General features: G+C 61.8%; 1 protein-coding gene across 3 annotated transcripts; it reads left to right on the plus strand.

Moving 5' to 3' along the window:
* Positions 1-223: 223 nt before the first annotated feature.
* RABL6 (RAB, member RAS oncogene family like 6) lies at positions 224-20418 on the plus strand. Of its 3 annotated transcripts, none has more exons than XM_036854519.1 (15): positions 225-571; positions 6276-6410; positions 8032-8079; positions 10334-10386; positions 11346-11437; positions 11575-11715; positions 12252-12357; positions 13849-13952; positions 16091-16410; positions 16638-16857; positions 17686-17901; positions 17983-18217; positions 18575-18746; positions 19580-19638; positions 19744-20418. In XM_036854519.1, the coding sequence occupies exons 1-15, from the start codon at positions 442-444 to the stop codon at positions 19933-19935; spliced, it is 2223 nt and encodes a 740-aa protein (XP_036710414.1). In that variant the 5' UTR covers positions 225-441; the 3' UTR covers positions 19936-20418. The 3 variants fall into 3 exon arrangements, with proteins under 3 accessions (XP_036710417.1, XP_036710414.1, XP_036710416.1); XM_036854521.1 differs by having other exon boundaries at positions 226-571; positions 16638-16788; XM_036854522.1 differs by lacking the exon at positions 6276-6410 and having other exon boundaries at positions 224-571.
* The last annotated feature ends 48 nt before the right edge of the window (positions 20419-20466 follow it).

Here is a 20466-nt window from a genome sequence, read left to right on the forward strand (position 1 = left end):
TAGTGGGTACGGGCGGGGATGCGGACGGGGGTCTGGGCTGAGCTGAAACCGTGGAGGCAGCCCCGCACCTGCACCGCCCCGCGCAAGAGCGCACCTCCGCGCGCCACCCGCCCGTGGCCCTCGCGGCGCCCCGTAGCCGCACGCCCCGCGACCGCAGCGCTCTGCGCACGCGCACCTCTCCGCGCGCCGCACTCCCGTGGCCCTCGCGGAGCCCCGTAGCCGCGCGCCCCGCCGAGCCGGCGCCAAGATGGCGGCGCTGACGAGCGCAGAGCGGCCGCGCCGGGGGCCGCGGGGGCCGAAGCCGAGCCTCCGCGGCTGAGCCCCTGAGCCGCCCTCGAGGCAGGCGCCCGGTCGCCGGGGCCCGGGACATGGTGCGATCCGCGCCGCGCCGCCGCCGCTGAACTCGGGAGCCGCGCCGGGCTCGGACGTGGGAGCGGGAAGATGTTTTCCGCGCTCAAGAAGCTGGTGGGGTCGGAGCAGGCTCCGGGCCGCGACAAGAACATCCCGGCCGGGCTGCAGTCCATGAACCAGGCGCTGCAGAGGCGCTTCGCCAAGGGGGTGCAGTACAACAGTGAGTGTGGCCCGGCGTGGGGTTCCTGCGGGGGCACGTGGAAAGTGGGGGCACGGGTGCAGGGGGCGCCGTCCCACGGGGTCCGCAGGCCCCGGCCGCGCCGTCCACGACTTGTGGTAACCGGGGCGGGCCTCGCCCGGGAAGCGCTGGGGGGCCCGTCGCGCTCCGAGGGCCTCGCCGTCTGTGTGCAGGTGAGCTGAGCCCTTACCTGTGCCGGGCACGTTGCGGGTGCCCCAGGGGCGTTCCCTTGGGGTTGGGAGGTGATGCGGGCCGGAGAGGAGGTCCTAAAGGACCCCAGGGCCAGAAGGTGGGCTCCTCGGCCCGCGGCGCTCCCCTCTGACCTGTGGGTCATTCCCGAGGAATGCTGGCATGATGGGACATTCGAGTGAAATTGGTCCAGGCGGTTCCTGGTGCGTCTGCGGTACCCTCATTGGCCCAGGTGACCTCGTCTAAGAGAGATTCTTACATAACGTGGGGAGAGTCTGTGGTGTATGACGCTTCTTAAAGGGGGTGGTGGAGCTCTCCATCCATGAACCGTGGGGTCACCCGCAAGAGAAGAGAGCGGAGGACTCCGCTGGCTCTGGTAGTTTGAGCTATGGGATTTTTCTTTGTAGACTTCGTACCCCGTTTGAAGACGGAATGTCAGCTACGCCGCACGTTCTTGCCCCCTTTTTAAAAAAAAAAAAAAAAAAAAAGCATTTGTAAGGGATATATTTAGAAAAGCTCCAGAAGGCACAGGCTCTTACTTGTTATCGTAGAGATTTCTTTTCTCCTACGGGAAAGAGGAGTTATTTACCAGATGCCCTGAAAGCCCAGGTCGTTTCCAGTCCTCAGTTATAAATTATGTAAATTGTGTAGCTCCTAGAGGCTGACCGTCCTCTTGACCTCTTTAAAGTTTTTCCATCTTGCTGGCTTTTTGCTAGGAGTATTTAAAAATTTTTTAATGTTGTTCTCTGCTTTTAAATTGTTTCCCTCTTTAAGTATTTCCATATATTGCTACAAGATACTGGACATTTCCTCCCTTTGCTACTTTCAGGGGAGCCTTTCAGTCTCTGTGATGGCCCATATTTCAGTAACAATGTACCATATTAAGAAACTGATTGGAAAGACTTCGGGTTTAAAAGAGAGATCGTTTTGCATGTATTTTACCCAATTTTGTGTGTATTTCTCTCACATTCCAAGAAGAGAATAGTAAGTCAAAATACGCATTTACACAAGTCTTTACAACCCACTTTTGGTTCCCTTATTTAATTTTATTATTTATGGTATTATTTTTTAAAACTTAATCTTAGTCCTTTGGAAACTGGACCTGAAAAATGTTCACCTTTGGAAAAGCACTCCCTGGTGGGCACGCCCCCTGGTCCTGGGTGGGCGGGAGTAAAAGTAGAAAGGACATTGGAGTCCTTCCAGAGAAGAGACCCGCCTCAGGAAGTTGGGGGGAGGGGGGGCAGATTCTGATCTGGAACAAAATGAATGAAAGGTGGTGCAGTTGAGAGAAACGGGGTGCTGTGCCCACAGGACATTTCAGGGTGGTGCTGCCCCTGTAGTTGGCTAATACTGCAATTTTGAAACTTTTAAATTTATTAGTCAGTAGAATAGAACATTTCTAATATTTATTTCCCAAAACATCTTACTTAGGGGAGCAAACCAGCAATATGATAGTTATAGACTCAGGACTTTTATGGGTAAGAATTAATGATTGTCTCTTACAGAACCTTGTCCTCCTGGGGCAGATAAGTCGTTTTCTTTTAAATTGCTATGACGATGAGAAGTGACACCCATGCAGTGTCCCATCATACACATCCCGTTTAGAATCAAAACCCAAATGAGCCATTGGACGGCGTCCATGGTTTGGAAGTCATTCACGTGTAAGGTGGAAGGACGCTGCCTGTGTGTGTTGGGTCCGGTGAGGAAGCACCGGTCTTGTGCATTTCGCCCAGACTGCCCTTGCTCCAGGCTGCGTTCCTTACTGAGAAAGCCTCCAGACGTTGGGACAGCCAGAGTCCTGGCTGGTCGGATTTCAGTGCTAGAACTTAAAATGGAGTTAAACAAACACTTCCTTACCAAGAAACCTTTGAAAGGTTGGTTTCTGGGTAAGAGAGCTTTTTCTTTCGGAAATAAACAGCTGTGTTTGGCAAACTATTTGACCTGCCCCAGCAGGGCCGATTTGCAAATTCCCGAGCCTTTGCTGCCCGTGATCTGCCACGTTTTCATTTATAGGTTTTCCTTCCCTAGCGTTCCTTTACTTAGCAAGTATTTACTGAGCGTAGATCAGTGAAAACCCAGACAGCAGTCTCTGCCTTGTGGAGCTTCCATTCTAGTGGGGGTAGAAAGGCAGACTGTGGGCACTAAACATCATCAGGAGGTAACCATATAACCTATCTGAAGGGTGGAGGAATGGAGCAGGGTGGGGGCTGGGGTTAGGACTTTAAGTAGAAGGTCAGAGCGGGCCTTGTGGAGAAGGGCCGAGGGGGTCACAGCGGAGCGAGGTCAGGAGAGAAGCACGGGGGGCCCTCACACCATCCTGGGGACTCTGTGAACGGGACACCTTAGAGGGCTCTGAGCAGAGGAGCCACTGCTGCGGTGGGAGTGAGGGGCTGCCCAGGAGGAGGTGGCCAGCTGGGCGTCTGTCTAGTGATCCTGCTGCTGGTACGGAGAAAGGGCATCGTTGGATTTCAGTTGTGCCTCCTGCAGAGTGGTTGATTGCATCATTTGCATCCAAGATAGACCATACTTTTTTTTTTTTTTGTATGAAAATACAAAAAAAAGATTCCCTATCTTGCAGGAAATGTGTGGCAGTGTGAGTGAATTACTGTTGAATCAGGGAGTAGAAGAGATTCTTGGGTCCTGTAGTAGATCCCTGTGTCTTCTGCGTTGTATCTTTACTTAGAATAAAAGAAAAGACGTAGAATAGAAATAGAGAGTTATTCTGTTTAGTAAAACGTCTTGCATGCCGCACGCTTCTTAAGTAAAGGGCTCCTCATCACTTCTTGGGTGAATCTTAATTAAAGGTTTTTCAGTGAATCACTTATTTAGCTTATCTGAGCCAATGTCTAAGGTTCTGAGATTGATTTGAATTTTTAATTTAAAAGTAGAGGTCAATTCCTTTTTTTAATGGATGAAACCAGATCATTTTATTTATTTCTGACATTATACGGTTTCTTCTAATTAACTTTTTTGAAGAGTAAATTTCAAATTTTAAAAGGATTTCAGTTGAAGAGAGAGAAAATTAAGACTTTTCATTCTCAAAACAGAATAGAAAACAAATATCAATATATGGTAAAATTGGTAAAGATATAAAAGAAGGAAACAGTTCTAAGATTATATCAAGACTCTGGACAGACAAGCCGTGTTTGAAAAAAGAACCAAAGAGACCCTCCAGAAATGAAAGAGCACGGTCACGAAAACAAAAAGCCGGCAGGTAGGCGAAGCAGCATAATAGCTGAAGGTGGAGTTGGCACCTGGCAGGGAGATGCGGGCCCAGAACTGAGCGATGCCCACACACGTGTGATCTGAGCCTCAGAAGGAAAGAATAGCAGGGATGGAAAAGAGGCAGTTACTGCAGAAATGCAGGCTAGAACTTTCTGGAGTTCCCGGAGTACATGAAACTCCAAGAAACCCAAGGCCAGGGCTTTCAAACTCCCAGAGTTGGACACATCATGGGAATTCCAGGACAGCAAAATCAAAGAGGAAAATTGTAGAAGCGACCAGTGCAAGCAGAGGGACAGCCAAGAGCCTGACAGCACGCTGGCAGTGATGGTGGTGGAGGCGTTCCTGAGGGGAAAGCCTGGTCGGCCTAGAAATCTACACCAAGTAAGCGAGTGCGATTAAACCCCTCTCCAGTCTAAGATGTACAGTTTCTGTGCGAAGGTTCCTGCTGAAATAAATCCTGGAGGAGGTACTCCAGACAGATGGAGGGGGAGCTCGGGAGACGGAGGAGGTTTGCAAGGCACGGGTCAGCACGGAAATGGGTGAACAAGCATCGTGACCACCGTGGGGGACGCAGAAGGAGAAGCCAGAACGCTAGCAACCAGCGTGTAACCCACGATGGCGCTGACCAGAGCTGTGGTTAAGTGGGAGCCAAGGACATGTATTAACTTCAGACTTTACTGCAGCAAAGGTGTGTGTTAAAAATTTAAGAATAGAAATAGATCTCAAATCTTCCAAATAAATACCAGGCAAAAGAGGAATAAAAAAAAAAACCTCGCCCAACATGAAAGAAGGCAGAAAAGACGGGAGGGAACCCTGGCAGTGACTGGAAATGATCACACGTGGCAGAGGGGGTTACCCGCCTCTGTTGGCAACCAGGGAATGTGAACAGGCAGACGCACCAGTGAAAGAAAGACTGCGATTTGATTTCTTTCTGGCTGTGTGGTGTGTAAGAGACACATCCACCACACGATGGCATAGAAAGGTTGAAAGCAGGCTTGTGGAACCAAGCAGTGGGTCAATATCAGCCACAAGGAAGCTGCACCCGTGGGGTCCTCGTGCTGGAGCTGTGGGGATTCACACTGGCTGCAGGTCAGACAGCCGGCCGGGCGAGAGGAAGACTCAGTGAGGAGCAAGTGTCTGCACCCAGCCCCGCTCAAAGCAAGGCGCGTTCCTGAAAGCGACAGTCCGAACAGACACCCAAGAATATGTACCATGCAAACCACATTCTGTGGCCACAGTGAGTAAAACTGGATAGGAATAACAAAAAAGTACAACTTTTGGGGGGAAACTTAAAACTATTTCTAAGTAATTTATGGGTCAAAGAAGTATTTGTAATCCAGTGATAATGAACACCCCATATACTTGTGGTGGTCATCGACCTGAGAATACAATGTGAAAACCCAGAAGAACAGGGTAAACCTCAAGAAAGTAAAAGGAAGTAAATGACAAAGAAAAAAGCAGAAGCAAGTGGTTTTTAAGAAGGATCAGTGGAGGCATCCAGCAAAACACACGGGGTGTGTGTACGCGACTGGTCAAGTAGACGAACCTCTGGGAAGATTAATTAAACAGACAAAACAAATATCCGGAAGGACGAAGAGTACACAGCAGCAACCACGAAGTCTAGAACATAAAATGTCATGGATGACTTTGTGCCACTACATTGAAAACTTAGAAGACGGCGCCCTGGAGGATGACCGGGTGAGAAACACGGAGTCCACGCCGGCCCTGCCAGGCGCTCGGTGCCAGCGGGGGAGGCGCTGCCCCCAGCCCTCCACGTGCACGCTCCTAAGTACTGGCTGAGCAAGCAAAGCAGAGTCCAGGCTTCCTGCTGTCACCCCGAGTGTGGTCTTGAGGAGCCCTGCGTCCTGCAGAACCCTGCACCGAAGATGCCAGGGCTCTGGGAAGGTAGGGTGAGAGCCGGCGTGCGAATCGTGCGGCCTACAGAGGTGAGCACAGCCTGCCCCACGGGCACCCGGCTCTGGAGCACTGCGTTCCTGAGAGCAGAGTCCCGGGGTCGACCACCTGCCCCGGAGGAAGTCCGTCGGGGGCCTGGGGGAGAGCAGGGCTGCCGGTGCCCCGAGTGAGCGAACGTGTGCCCACGGCCTCGTCCCTCCGGGGGCCCCCGGCCAGCCCACCCCACTCAGCTCTCGGGGCTCGCCAGCCACACTGGCCACGTCTGTGCACAAGAAGCCGTGCATGCACTCCCTCGGCGGAGTGAAAGTTTGCCTTTGCCGTGATTGTTTGCCTGATCTGTGCGCTTTCTCCCCCACAGTGAAGATCGTGATCCGAGGGGACAGGAACACGGGCAAGACAGCCTTGTGGCACCGGCTGCAGGGCAAGAAGTTCGTGGAGGAGTACATCCCCACACAGGAGATCCAGGTCACCAGCATCCACTGGAGCTACAAAAGTGAGGGCGGCGGTGGGTGGGGGGCTTCCCGGGGGTCTGGGTGGGCACTGGCCTGCTGGGTAGGGGTTTTCCTCCCGTCGCCCTCCCCCAGCCTGGGGTTGTCACAGGAACACCGCACACGCGTGAACTCGGGGCTCATCAAAGCCGCTTTGGGGTTGCCCTGAAGTCCCCTGTCCTGCGGGAGACTCGGTCCACTTGGGGAGCGGGGCCAGAGGCCCGGACCTTCGGACGTCCCAGGGGCAGAGCCTCCGGGCAGGGACCATCCCGGCCACAGGACGTGCTGAGCCCCAGCAGACAGAGGCCCCTTGGGCCTTGGAGCCCAGCTCTCGGCGGCAGTTGTGAAGTGCCAGTCCCCACAGGGTCCTGGGAGGGGGTTTGTTGGCGAGATTGCCTGATGGGCAGAACACACCTGGCAGCCACCCAACTGTAGCCAGAATGGCGGGCACCTCCGCTCCGCTCCTGGGGGACAGCGACCACGGGGCGCCCTGCTGGGAAGGAGAGAATCCACTCTGCGTGCTCAGGAGCCAGAAAGCAAAAGACCTTTGAGCCATTTTAAACATCCCTTTTCGGGGCTTCCCTGGTGGCGCAGTGGTTGAGAATCTGCCCGCCAATGCGGGGGACACGGGTTCGAGCCCTGGTCTGGGAGGATCCCACATGCCGTGGAGTGACTGGGCCCGTGAGCCACAATTGCTGAGCCTGCGCGTCTGGAGCCTGTGCTCCGCAACAAGAGAGGCCGCGATAGTGAGAGGCCCGTGCACCGCGATGAAGAGTGGCCCCCGCTCGCCGCAACTAGAGAAAGCCCTTGCACAGAAACGAAGACCCAACACAGCCAAAAATAAATAAATAAAAATTTAAAAAAAAAAGAACTGATCTAGAATTTAAAAAAAAAACAAAACATTCCTTTTCGTTGAAAAAAAAATCCAGCGGGCCAACAGCAGGACACACGGGCCTTTGTAGAAGTTCCAACTCCCTCCTAGGGACGGCCAGGCCGCAACGTAGGACAGCTGTGTGGACTCAGTGTTGCCCTGCCCGCCAGCTGCAGAGGGAAGCCTCACCCCCTAGGGCACCCCTTCCCGGTTTGGGGTGAAGTTGGCGGGGACAGCGCACTTCTTGTGCCCTGCAGCTTGGTGGCAGGTGCCCGGCAGTTCCCCGCCTCTCCCCTTCCCCACGGAATCCCTGGGGTGGCGGGTGGACCCGCTGACGGCGCGGGCATGTGCTCAGGCCCTGACGCCAGACTGGCTGATCCCAGAGCCTGCTCCCCTGGCCCCCCACACGCAGCAGACCAGAGACCTCTGCCAAGGAGCAGGGGCAGAGTCACTGGAACCGGGCCTTCCCGCAGAAGCCGGGGGGCCTGCGGGGGCCTGGGTTCTGGCTGGGCACGAGCCCGCCCCAGGGACCCTTCGGGACACGGGGTCATGTCAGCTGAGGAGGTGTCCAGATTGTTCCCTGCCTTCCAGGGAGGGGGTGTCCTGGGCACAGCACCCGCCAGCCTGGGCGGGAGCAGGGGCCCTTGGGGAGGCGCCGAGTGGGGACAGTGACATCCGCACGGGCCCTGAAGGTGGTCCATAGAAACCGGAAGTTCACACTGGGTGCTGATCTTACTGTTTTCCCCCTATTTTAGCCACTGATGATATCGTGAAAGTTGAAGTCTGGGATGTGGTTGACAAAGGTAAGCCAGGTCCCTCTACGAGCGTGCTTTGCTCTTTCAAGCTTTGCGTGTGCCGTGGAGGAGAACAGCTGTCCTCTCTCCCTCACTGGCGGCTCCTCCTCTGCCGCCTCCTGGCGCCTCGGTCCCTTGACTCTGGCTCCTGGGCACAGGGGCCATCGGAGGCCTGGCTCTGTGCTGACCGTGCCGTCGGGCTCGGGTGTGTGGTCCAGGATGGAGCGCCCGGTGCTGACCAGTCAGGGCACCATGGTCTTTGCTCTTGAAACACCTGTTCCACCCGCTTGAGCTGAGCACGTGGCCATGAAGGGCGGACACGGACCACACCCAGAGGCTCTGTGGGGCTGTTCAGGGAGCGCTTCCTGCAGCACCGTGGGTGTGGCAGCCCACTTGTTCCTGCCCCTGTGCCCAGAGCCAAGGGTCCTTGGCTTCTGAAGTGGCTTGAGCTTTCGGGGACCCCAGCACGCACACAGACCCCAAATGGCTGTGCCCTGTGTGCAGCAGGCGGGCCGGGGTGGGGGGCGTGGGCACGTTTGCCCCCAGCGTTCCATCTCATTCATTTCCTCCTTGCACCCAGGCCATCGGCCCCTCCCTCTGTGATGCTCGTGCTCCTCCCTGGGGCCTGTGCCCTGTGCGCACCATGGTCTGACCTCGCAGGTTTGACCTCCGACCCCCAGGCCCGGCCTCGGACCCCGCAGGCCTGCTATAGCTCCTCCCGTCCTTCAGGGACAAAGGGACGTTGTCTTCTACGAGCCTGTGATTTCTGGTGCAGGACACGCACACTCTCCTACACCACGTTCTGTGGAGGCGGGTTTGGGTTCCAAGGACCCATTGAGCCGGGTGAGGATACTGCTGCCCCCAGGGTGCTTTAAACCCCACGGGGCCTGGAGGGGCCTTGTGCTGCGAGCCGTGCTTGCACGGCGTCCTGTGTGCGTGCGGCCGGGTAGCACTAGGAAGCAGCCCCTTGCGGCCCAGCCGCCAGCCCAGATGTGAGGGGGAGCCGTCGCCCGGGCCAGGCTGCCCTCCATGCCCCGGCACATCCCGCACCCCTGCCCCCGCGTGCCTGGCTCCGACTCCCTGGGTCTGCACTCATTCGGGACGGGATGCCCATGTCCAGAATGGGCTCTGTCTTTGGCGACGGGACCCCTTCCATGCGGCAGCATGTCGTGTCCTCAGTGGGGGGAACAGCCTCATGGTACAGAGGCAGACATTACCCTGTTCTGGGAACCTCCGAGCACCCCGCTTCCCGCCCGTGGAAGGGCAGTGATGGGCTGGCCACAGTTCCCTGGGTGGCTGTTCTCCGCAGAGCTCCTTGCAGTGTGGAGAGGAGGCTTGCTCACGTGCTGGCAGCCAGGGGCAGGGGCAGCATTCCGTATGAGCGCTCAGCATCCCCAGAGCTCCGTCATCTGGTCCCCCTCGGGTGGGAATCTTCAGAGTGGGAAGGAAAAGTGCCTTCTCTACCACCCTAACTGGTCCCCTGTTGGGCACGTCCGAGGCTCGTCCACAGCAGCAAAGGGCATCGAGTTGGAGGGGGGTGGCAGTGGCTGAGAGGTGGTGCCCCTCATGGTGGGAGCGGGCGCGGCATAACTCTGGCTGCCCGGCCCTCCTCCCAGGAGCACTGGCCCAGTTTCCGCTCTGCTCGCAGCCAGGCGGTGGTGGCACGTCCTGGGCTTCGGCCACACCTGTCGGCAGTCGCGGTGCTCGGGCCTCGACCCTGTGGCCCCAGGCGTCCACTGGGAGGGCGCGAGGTGGCCAGCGTCTGTTGAGCTGGGGGCGCCTCCAGAGACGGGATCAGAGGGTGGTGAGAGGTTCTGGGAGAGGCTGCGGAAGAGGCAGAGGGCGGCCTTCTAATAAACGAACCCCGGTTTGTTGGTTTCGCCCAGCCCGCTGCTCTGAGACTGAGGGCCCCAGGACCCTAGGGTGACGAGTGGTCCTTCCTCCCCTGTCAGAAATGTCTGAGATGGAGGGAAGGGAGGCTGGGCATGGGAGCTGTTGCTGCTCAGGTGGTTCCACGGCTTCCTGGCCCCAAGCCCAGCTCATCCACCCTCAGCACCGGCTCAGGGAGCCTCCGTGGCCTCCCTGGGGTCCTGGCCATGTCCTGCCCTAGGGTCCTGGGGGCTCCAACCCCAGCCTGTAAGGCACCTACTGGAGGTGGGGGCAGGGGCATGGGGGGCAGTGGGACACAAGGAGGGGCTGCTACCCCCTCAGGCCATCCTTGGGCCCAGCGTTTCCACCCCGTGACTTTGTGTCTTTCCTTAAGGAAAATGCAAGAAGCGAGGCGATGCCTTGAAGATGGAGAATGACCCCCAGGAGGTGAGCTGCGTCTCTTCCCACGTGGCCCACTACTTCGGGTGGGGGGTTGTGAGCAGGCATCTGTTTCTCAGACCCCTCTGCCCCCTGCCTGCCTGGCCCTCCTGAGGACTCCATCTGTGCTGGTGGACTCAGGTGGCTCAGTGGCCACTCCCATGCTGCCCTTGGTCGCGTTGGGGTGGCTGGGGTCCCCTGAGCTGCTGCTCTGTGTCAGGGATGCCCGCCAGACCCTACTCGGAGTTGGGGTGACCTGAGAGGTATTTAGGTGAAGTGGCCAAATTTTATATCCGTGTTACAAAGGCCTCAGCTGTTAAAAGCATAGGCATACCTTCAGGTGTGGCCCTGGGTACACGTGGGCATGAGTGTGGCTCTGAGAGAGCTCTCACCACAGTCGCCACCTCGACACAAAGAAGTCAGGGGCCAGCTAGCACTCCTTCCAGTCTGCAGAGCTTTCTGATGGCTTCTAAGGGCCCTTCTCTCCATGTCCTCCTGTCCGTAGACGGCCTCCTGACAGCGGGCAGCCTTTAGGATTCCCTTTTAGGACAGGAAGATTCAGTGACCGCCTGGCCCAGGTCTGTGTGGTCTTTGTGGGCATGTTGCCACCGCCCCCAGCACTGCAGCCTCCCTGGTGTGTGTGCTCTGGAAGGTTCTCTGGGACATGCATCCTCAGCTCTGCGACGCACCTCTTCAGCTCAGTTGTCCCAGCAGTGGAGCGTCCGTGAGCCCCAAGGGCAGGACACTGCCGACGGCCAATGCGGGAGACCCTCAGTTGAGGGCAGGCACGATGTGGCCTCCGCTCCAGATAACCTTGCGTCTACGTTTTTTTTTTTCCCAAAATGAAAATAGCCATTGTCTTTTCAGTTGTAAAAGTCCCGTTCAGCCTTTCCCAGGAGATGGTGGGTGCTCACCTGTGGGACCTGGCCCGGGGCACCGTCTCTGAGGCCCGATTCCCCCATCCCTAGGCGGAGTCCGAGATGGCCCTGGATGCCGAGTTCCTGGACGTGTACAAGAACTGCAACGGGGTGGTCATGATGTTCGACATCACCAAGCAGTGGTAAGGGCGCTGGCCCACGAGGGCGTCCAGCAGGGCACTCAGTGCTTCTTGAGGGCTGGCCGTGGGCAGTGTGCACGCTGCCCATTCAGCCACGCTCTTCCCCGGGGGCGGGTCTCTCCCCACACGCGCCTCCCAAGGACCTTCAACTACATCCTCCGGGAGCTTCCCAAAGTGCCGACGCACGTGCCTGTGTGCGTGCTGGGGAACTACCGCGACATGGGCGAGCACCGCGTCATCCTGCCCGACGACGTGCGAGACTTCATCGACAACCTGGACAGGTGGGTGCCAGCCCGCGGGCGCGGCTGCTGCGGGTCGGCCTGGCCGCCCGGGACGCTCCCGCTCGCGCCCTCCTCCGCATCGAGCCCTGGCCGCCCACCCAGCGGCACGGCCCCGGGGCCCCAGGTGCGCCAGCTCCCCTGGCTTCCCTGCCCCGCCGGGACGGGGACGTGGACCTGGAGGGTGGGGTGTGGGTGGGCAGGACCGAGGGTGGGCAGCTGGCAGTCCCAGGTGCCAGGTGGGGGCAGCCTCCCTCCATCTCCGAGGCCGGGGCCGGGTGCTGGGGATGGTGTGTCGAGGTCCTGCCGGGGCAGGCAGGCAGCACCTTCCTGGTGCAGGCATCCCCTGGTGGGCGCCCGGCCAAGCAGAGCCCTCTGAACTTCAGGTCTCCGCCTGGCAACTGTGAGCCCGTCACCCACAGGAGGCGACTCAGCCCTGCAAGGGGTGCTGGCGCCAAGGGTGGCCCGGCCCAGAGGGGCCACGCCACGCTGCCCGCTGCCACCACCATCCCTCATGTCTCCGTGCTTTTGATGAACAGGCCCCCAGGGTCTTCTTACTTCCGCTACGCCGAGTCCTCCATGAAGAACAGCTTCGGTCTCAAGTACCTGCACAGGTTCTTCAATATCCCATTCCTGCAGCTTCAGGTGAGCCCTGCCGGCAGGGTGCAGGGGGTGGGGCTTGGATCTGCCAGGGCCGCTGTGGCGCAGGGGTGGGGCCCGAGCGGGCGGGCAGCTTGGTGGTCTGGTTGGAGCGAGGCCATCAGTTCGGACGCCGCGTGCGGGTGCTGGCAGCCGCTGGATGGCCCGCCCTGTCCCCTCCCCTTGCTGGGGGGTCCGGGACCTGGGCCTTTCTGGAACCACGGACCCAGCTGCGGGAGAACGTGGGTGTCCTTACACGTTCCTCCCGGGAGCTGCAACCCTCTGCGCTGACCCCTGCTGGGGCCCCGTGTGTCCGTCCTCGCTGTGGAGGTGCCCTCGGCCCTGGCACCCAGATCAGGACGCCTCGGATCCTCCCTGTGGCCGTGCCGCTGTGTCCCCGCGGTGGACCTGGCCCCTCTCTGGCGACAGGTGCCGGGATGGGCCCGAGAAGCCCCTGCCCTTCTCCCCCTGCTGTGCAGCCCTTTGCAGTTGGCGTTATTGACCCTCGTATTTGGGAACAGTTGTAGGTTTGCAGAGAGCGCAGAGGGTTCCCGTGCCCCGGTTCAGTTCCCCGATTGCAGCCTCGTGTTTCCACGGTGTTCCCATCAAGACCACAGAACCAGGCTTTGTCGGCACCTCCTGCCGGCCCTCTGTCCTGGGCCCCACCCAGCCCACGCCACACGTAGTGGTCTCTTCCGCGGCTGCGCTGGGCTGTGACAGTTCCTCAGACGTGCCTGGCTCAGGGTCTGTCTGACCTCAGATGGGTGATGGGCTTTTGTGCGCGAGACCCCAGAGGTGACTGCCCTGCTCATCACATAGCGGGGACACGTGCCACCCACACGCCTTGTCACTGGGACATTGACCCGTGGCCCTTGCAGCCACAGTGGCTTCTGTTCTTTCTCCAAAAGGATGTAGAACTTACTCAGGCGAGCGGCTGTCTTTCCTTTTCTCTCGCCGCCTTTTGAAGAGACAAGGCCTCTGCAGGCCAGGGCGGCGGGCATTTTCAGGGTGTCCAGACCTTGCAGACGTGCCGGCCGCCCTATCCTGGGTGTTGATCCACGTCGCCTGTAGGGGTCCCTTTAACTTTCTGTCCAAGTAAAACGTGCACACAAATCGCAGGAAAACACCCCCAGCCTGGGTTGGGGGGGTGGCATCGGGCAGGATGGAAGCTGGAAGCCGCTGCTGACGCTGAGCCTGGGGCCGGCAGCAAGCGCGTGGTTTTCAGCAGGTGCTGGGGCTTCTTACACCTCGGGGCACCTCGCGTGAACAGGGCGCCGTCTCTCTGGGTGTTTCGCTCACGTCACGACCTCTGCCCCTGGAGCCTGCAAAGCAGCCGAGGCGTCACGCCCCCCGGGCGAGGCCGTGCGGGCTCCCGGCTCCAGGCACTCCGCTTGAGGCGGTCTTGTCCCTCAAGGGCCAGCCGGGAGGGGCGCCAGGCGGAAGGGGTGGCTCACCGCAGTGACGGTCCCAGCTCAGGTGTCTGCTTCCTCTCTGTAGAGAGAGACGCTGCTGCGGCAGCTGGAGACGAACCAGCTGGACATCGATGCCACGCTGGAGGAGTTGTCCGTGCAGCAGGAGACTGAGGACCAGAACTACGACATGTATGTCAGCCGCGGCTGCCCTCAGCGCTTAGACCCTGCAGGCAGGGCTCTGCGGGCAGGTGACACGTGTGCCCTGTGGGCCAGGCCTCCCTCTGAGCTCAGGGTGCACTTGGCAGGGCCGCAGCACGAGTGCCACCCACCCGGGTAGATCTGTCCGCGTGGAGTTGTGTTGCTCAAAGAAATCGAGTCATTTCAGCTTTGAATGTGGTCCAGGCCCCGTGGGAAGGGGGGCGAGGGTGGTGCTCTCCGCGCTGTCAGCTCTCGGCTCTTCCTTGGGAAGCAGATAGCGGGCTCCTCCTGACCCTGAGGATGTGAGGTTGGACACACCAGGGCCCTGCCGCCCCCTGCCCACTGAGCACTTAGGGCCTGGCCTGCTTTAACCGGGTGTGACGGGCACACAGTGTGGCCGTCAGTTCACGGAGGTGCTTCTGCAGCTGCTGCCCCCAAACAGCTGCCTGCCTTGCGGGGGTGGAGGGAACACGGCGTGCAGGCCTGGTGCGGCTGTAGGCGCTCTAGCTGCCTGGCCCCAGCCTGCCTCTGTCCAGACCGGCCCACCTGTCGGCCACCTGGCACGCAGAACGGGGAGCCACTGACCCGGCCACGTGTCCACCCCAGGCCCCGGCAAGACCGGCCACCCTGACGTTTTCCAGCCAAGGCCCCGTCCCTGTTTTGACGTAGGTTTCCCAGATTGATGCCAGTGGAGAGAGCTCCTTGACCTTGGGAGGGCGTGTGGGGTGGGAACCAAATCTCCTGGTCCTTGATAGTGGAGGAAAGGGCGTTGTCCTGGCACTTCCAGCAGGACGGCCGAGCGGGTGGGGAGCAGCCCCCAGGCAGGCCCTCCTCTGCCCTCGCAGGGTCTTGGGGCACCCAGAGCAGGTAGCAGGCCCATCCGCCTTCCACAGCTCGTGGGGGAAGGCCTAACCCTGAACCACCCCTAAAAACAGGTGCTTCCTTTGTTTTGTTGAATTATCCGAATGTCGGGGCTGGTGGGTAGGAAGCAGGCTGCTTCCCCGCCTGCGCGCACGGCCTGGAGCACGGGCTCTGGCTGCGGCCCGGGCAGGACCCTCGCGCCTCCCAGCTCCCCCAGATGGACTCGAGGAAGGGCCTTTGGGTCTCCCAGAGAAAGATCCAGCTGCTGCTTCTGGAACAGCAAGAGGGGGAGAAGCAGGAGTCATTCTAGGGTGGGGGGAGGTGTTCGCACCTGCTCCGGCTGCCAGGCCGGCCTCACCGTGGACGCCACCCTGGGGCTGACCAGCTCCTGCAAGGTGTCCTCTGACTGAGAGCTTGGGCGCCCGGCGTCACCAAGCACAGGGTCCCTGGGGAGGTGGCAGCTGGAGCCTCCCCACAGCGCCCGTCCCCAGCCAGCCCCCGGGACCAGGCCATTGGAAGAAGGTGGTGCCATGGGGGGGCTCGGCAGTGGTGTCCCCGTGACCTCCCCTGAGCAGCCGGGGGACCGGACGAGGTCTGGGGCGGATCCCGCTCCCGGCCTGCGCCAGGACCCAGTGCCTTGCCCGTCCTTCCTCCCACCCCCCACCCCCTCCCCCAAATACCAACCTAGAGGTGAGGGCGGCCGGCCCAGACACCCCAGGCCCCCGGGACCCCGGCCCACAAGCACAGGCCGGCTCTCCATTCCACACCTTCTGTTTGAAAGCCCACCCCACGGGAGGAGGGCCCTGCTACAGGCCTAGGTGACACCAGGGTCCTCAGCCAGTGGGACGGTCGGGCCCAGGCCACCCGGGTCTAGGCTCCTCCCTATCTGGGAGGCTTGCAGCCTATCCCTGTAGGTGGGTCCTAGAAACAGGGTCGGGGGGCATAGGGCGGGGGCACAGCAAAGCCTGCCTGTCCGCACACGTGCACGCGCACAAACACAGGCACACACGCACGCACCCTTCCCCTTGCGAGAAGAGACTCCCAGCCAGCGTTGGTGTCCCCACCTGTCACCCCCCCGCCCTGGGGGCGCTGTCAGTGTTTGCCACCAGCCCGCGCTGGGAAACCTCCTGGAAAGGCAGGTGGGGGCTCTGAGCCTGAGCGCGGGGACACCCCGTCACCACCGGCACAGCAGCAGCAGCCCCTGAGGAGCCTGAGAGCAAGAGGCGCGGGGAGGTGCCTTTCTCACTCCTCGCCCTGTTTGCCCGCAGCTTCCTCGAGATGATGGAGGCACGCAGCCGTGGCCACGCGTCCCCGCTGGCCACCAACGGGCAGAGTCCGTCCTCGGGCGCCCCGTCTCCTGTGGTGCCTCTGAGCGCAGTGCCCACGGCGAGCTCCAGCCCCGGCACGCCCCAGCCGGCTCCGCAGCCGCCCCTCCAGGCCCCCTCGGCTTGCCCGGGGCCCCCCTCCGCCTCGGAGGCGCCACCAGCCCCTGCGCAGCCCCTGGTCCCCGCCGCACCCCCGCGGCGCAGCGTCATCTCGCGGCTGTTCGGGATCTCGCCGGCGGCCGAGGTGGCCCCTTCACCCCCAGGTAGGCCCCAGGAGCAGCCCTCGGGAGGTGGGCACAGGCATCCCAAGCGGGGCGCAGCCCTGTCTCGCTGGCCCCGGGAGCCCTTGCCGACCAGGACGGGGTCCCCCTTCTTCCTGCGGGGCAGGCAGCCCCACAGCCTAGCCACACGGCATCCCGCTTGTGGCCCAGCCTGGGGTGGACCCGGCTGGGCTGGGCGCTGGGCAAGAGTTGGTGCCTGCTGTCCACAGAGCCGGCCCCAGCTTCAGAGGCCCCGGCAAGAGTCCAGAACGTGGAGGACTTTGTTCCTGACGACAGTCTTGACCGCAGCTTCCTGGAGGACGCAGCCCCCCCGAAGGATGAAAAGGAAGTTGGAGCCACGGCCCCGCAGGACAGCGACAGGTTAGGGCCGGGCCTGGAAGGCAGGCGGGTGTCGGCTGCCGCCCTCAGCCTTGGCCCTCGGCCCGTCAGGTGTGGACTCTGCTGCCACCCTGGCACTGGGCGGGCGGAGGGGACAGGCACCCCGCCTGCATCTGGGCGCCGGGGACAAAAGCAGAGCTGGGCCTGAGGAGCTGAGGGAAGGGCAGCCTCACACCTGCAGGGAGGGAGCAGGGGTCCCCGACTGCCGGTGACCCGCCTGTCGGCGGCATCTTCCTGTCAGCGACCTCCTCGGGCTGATGCCACTTGAGAGCATTGGCCGGTGGAAGGAGGAACCCTGGGGCCAAAGAGCCGCTGTCAGCTTCTCCCCCAGGGGGTGGCCGGTCAGGGCCGCACGGGGGAGGCTCAAGGCCCGGCGCACACTCTCCCTTCCCGGTGTGAGCCCGAGTGAGACCCACCTCCACCTCCACCGTCACCGTGTGTCCCAAAGTGCAAAATACCAGACCGAAGCCAGCACTGTGCTCCTGCCAAGGCAGGGGCCCGGCATCACTGAGCCCCCCATCACCCTGGGCCCCACACCCCTCACCCCGCCACCCCCCGGGAGGGCACCCGCCTCAGATGTCCCCCCGCGGGCCCCGCCGTGGCTCCCCGCCGCACGGGGGCGTCCCTGTCCTCTTCTCAGCCCACCTCACGCCTGCTCTCCTGTCGGCCTCTGCCACAGCTCTGCTGCAACGTGGTGGGTCCCCTACACAGAACAGCCCCCAAGGCCACCCTCGAAGTGGGTCCCCCTTTGCTGCGTCCACGCAAGGGTGGACAACCCCGCCGTCAGGGCCCTTGCCTGGCACAGAGGGGCCTGGAGATCAGGGTGGGCGCTCCGTACCCCCCCTCGTGACCTCTGACTGCCCTGCCTGTCCTTTGCAGTGATGGGGAGGCCCCAGGAGGGAACCCAATGGTGGCGGGTTTCCAGGACGACGTGGACCTTGAAGATAAGCCGCCTAACAGGCCCCTGCCACCCACGGGCCCCATCCCCAGGGAGCACATCACTCTGTCCAGCGAGGAGGAAGAAGAGGAGGCGGCAGGGCGCCACGAGGCTACCGTCCTGGTCCCCCAGAAGTGCTCTGAACCAGGGACCAAACGGTATGTTGGGGGTGGGAGGGAAGGGGTGTCCTGGTGGGGAGGGCAGCCTCAGGCTCCGTGACCCTCCTGTGTGTCCTGCAGTTCCTCCACGAAGGCCTCGAGGCCACACCAGGATGCAGCTCCCAGGGCCACGGAGCCCCACTGGCCAGGCAGCACCAAGCGCCCCGCCGAGGGCTCCTCTCCGGGGCTGGAGGAGGGGGAGGACAAGCAGGTGTCGTCAGAGAGTGACCCCGAGGGGCCTATTGCCGCCCAGATGCTGTCCTTCGTCATGGACGACCCTGACTTTGAGAGTGACTCAGATGCTCAGCGGAGAGCGGTGAGGACCGACCTTGGCACCCACGCTGCCTCCGAGTCCAGGGCGAGTGGTGGGTGGGGAATGGCGGAAAGGCACTGAAGGCACGAGAACGTGGCGGGGGTCTCGTGGGGCGTGAGTCAGGGCAGCCTGGGTGAGCCGGGAGGGCTGCCCCGCAGGGGGCTGCGTGTGCCAGGCCCAGGCTGCCCCTGTTCTGGGGAGGATGTGGTGGGGGACCTTGGCGTCACGGCTGCCCCGCTCGGGCCGTCGTCACTCTGGGTGAGCCCATGGTGCGGGGCCGGTGCAGGAGCCTCCTTACGGAGTCACGTGACAGGGAACCAGGGAGGGGCTCGGCCGCCCACCTGCCCGCTCCTTCTCCAGGGTGAGTTCCCGGTGCGAGAGGACCTCTCGGACGTGACGGACGAGGAAGCCGGCCCTGTCCAGCCACCTCCGCCCCCCAAACCCCCCGCCCCCTCCTTCAGACTGAAGAACGACTCGGATCTCTTCGGGTTGGGGCTGGAGGACACGGGCCGCAAGGAGAGCAGCGAGGAAGGTAGCCGCGGGGCGACACGCCTGCCCCTCCCTCCCCATCCAGCTGCGTCGGCACTGGTGACTTGTACTGTGTCCCAGCCAGGGGCCATGTTTCTGACCCCCTCACCTGTGCCTTTGAGCCTGGGGGCCCCAGAGCACAGGAGCAAGGTCAGGAGCACAGGGGCGCAAGCAGCGAGGCCGTCCCGTGGGGCCGGAAGCCCAGTCCCTTCTTTCTCTGTCCTGCTCGGGGTCCAGCTGTGTTGTGACGACATCCCAGGCTTTCAGGCCAGGACCAGGCTGGAAGGATGGGCAGCTGAGGCATCTGACCGAGTGGCCACGCAGGAGGCATTTGGCGGCGTGGGCAGCGCTGCTGCGAGCTCTTCTGGACCCTCCGTCCGGCCCTGCATTGCTGGCCCTCCGTGGAAAAAGCTGGCATGGTCTCTAGGCTGCTGAGCCCCCGTGCTCCATGACGACCCTGGCCAGCTCCACGGCTCCCTGCCCCATCCCCAGCCCCCACCCTGGGCAGCTCGAGCCCAGCAGCGTCACCTGGGCCGGTCCTGGAACTGCCTCGTCCCCAAAGTGGAGAGGAAAGGACCTTCCCGGGCCTGTCCTGGTGCTGAAGTGTCGGCCCGTCCACAGGAGTGGCTCCTGTTGCCTTTGTAGCCAGGGCCCCACCCAGACGCAGGGCAGAGGCTTGAGGTGCTGGGTGTTCACTCTGGGCTGTGCTCACACTGGGACCCCGGCTCAGGGCCTCTGCTGGACCCACCCACTCCCAGGCTCACACCAGTCCGGGAGGCCCGGGGAGGGCCTGGCCTCTGGTCCACGGGGAGCTGACACTGCATCTTATCCGTGCAGATAAGGAGGGCAAGCCTCCCTCGAAGGAGAAGAAAAAGAAAAAGAAGAAGAGCAGAGAGGTACACACGCTCCCTGAGCCCTCCCGGGGTGCCGCTGGGCAGCGTGGGCCCCAGGGCGGGCCCTGCTCTCCCAGCCCCCGGCTGACGCTGCACCCGCCTCTCCAGGAGGAAGAGAAGGCCGCGAAGAAGAAGAGCAGGCGTAAGAAGAGCAGGGACCAGGCGGAGGACAAGGGCCGGGAGGAGCGGCGGCGGCGGCGGGGCCCGGAGAGGACTGCGGTCCACGAGCTGGAGGCCTTCCTGGGGGGCGGGGCCCCGGGCGGCCACCTCCGCGGGGGCGGCGATTACGAGGAGCTCTAGGCCTGGCCGCCACAGACCGCAGGGCACTCCGCGTGTGCTGGGGGCGCTGGGCCTGCCCTGCGGGGAGGGGCAGCAGGCTCTGTGGGCAGCCGGCCCCCAGCGCTTCTCAGGGATGGGACTGAGGCCGAGGAAGCCCGGAGGCTGTTGGCAGGGGTGGGGCGCTGTTCCCGTCGCCTGCCCGGCGCCCTGCTTGCCCTCAGCCCGCCGCACGCACTCACCCAGGCCCGCTGCACGCAGCGGCCTCCGCTTCGGCTGCGCCGGCGCCGCAGACCTCCGGCCCCCAGACCCTCGGGGCACCTGTGCGCAGAGGGCAGGCAGCGCTGGCGCCTCTCTGGGGGCAGCTCTTCCCAGGCACAGCGACCGGCTCTGCACCTGCACCTGAGCTCGGGCGTGCGCAGGCCCAGCGGGGAGGCCCTCAACACTCGTGTCCTTTCGCTGTCCTTCCACACCACTCGGACCATAAAGCTCTCCTGTCTTACTGCGCATCTGTGTATGCGGCTCCTGCTGCGGGGCTCCTGCCCAACTGGGACG

The sequence above is a fragment of the Balaenoptera musculus genome, chromosome 6 (assembly GCF_009873245.2).
Source record: "Balaenoptera musculus isolate JJ_BM4_2016_0621 chromosome 6, mBalMus1.pri.v3, whole genome shotgun sequence".
NCBI classification, from domain to species: Eukaryota; Metazoa; Chordata; class Mammalia; order Artiodactyla; family Balaenopteridae; genus Balaenoptera; species Balaenoptera musculus.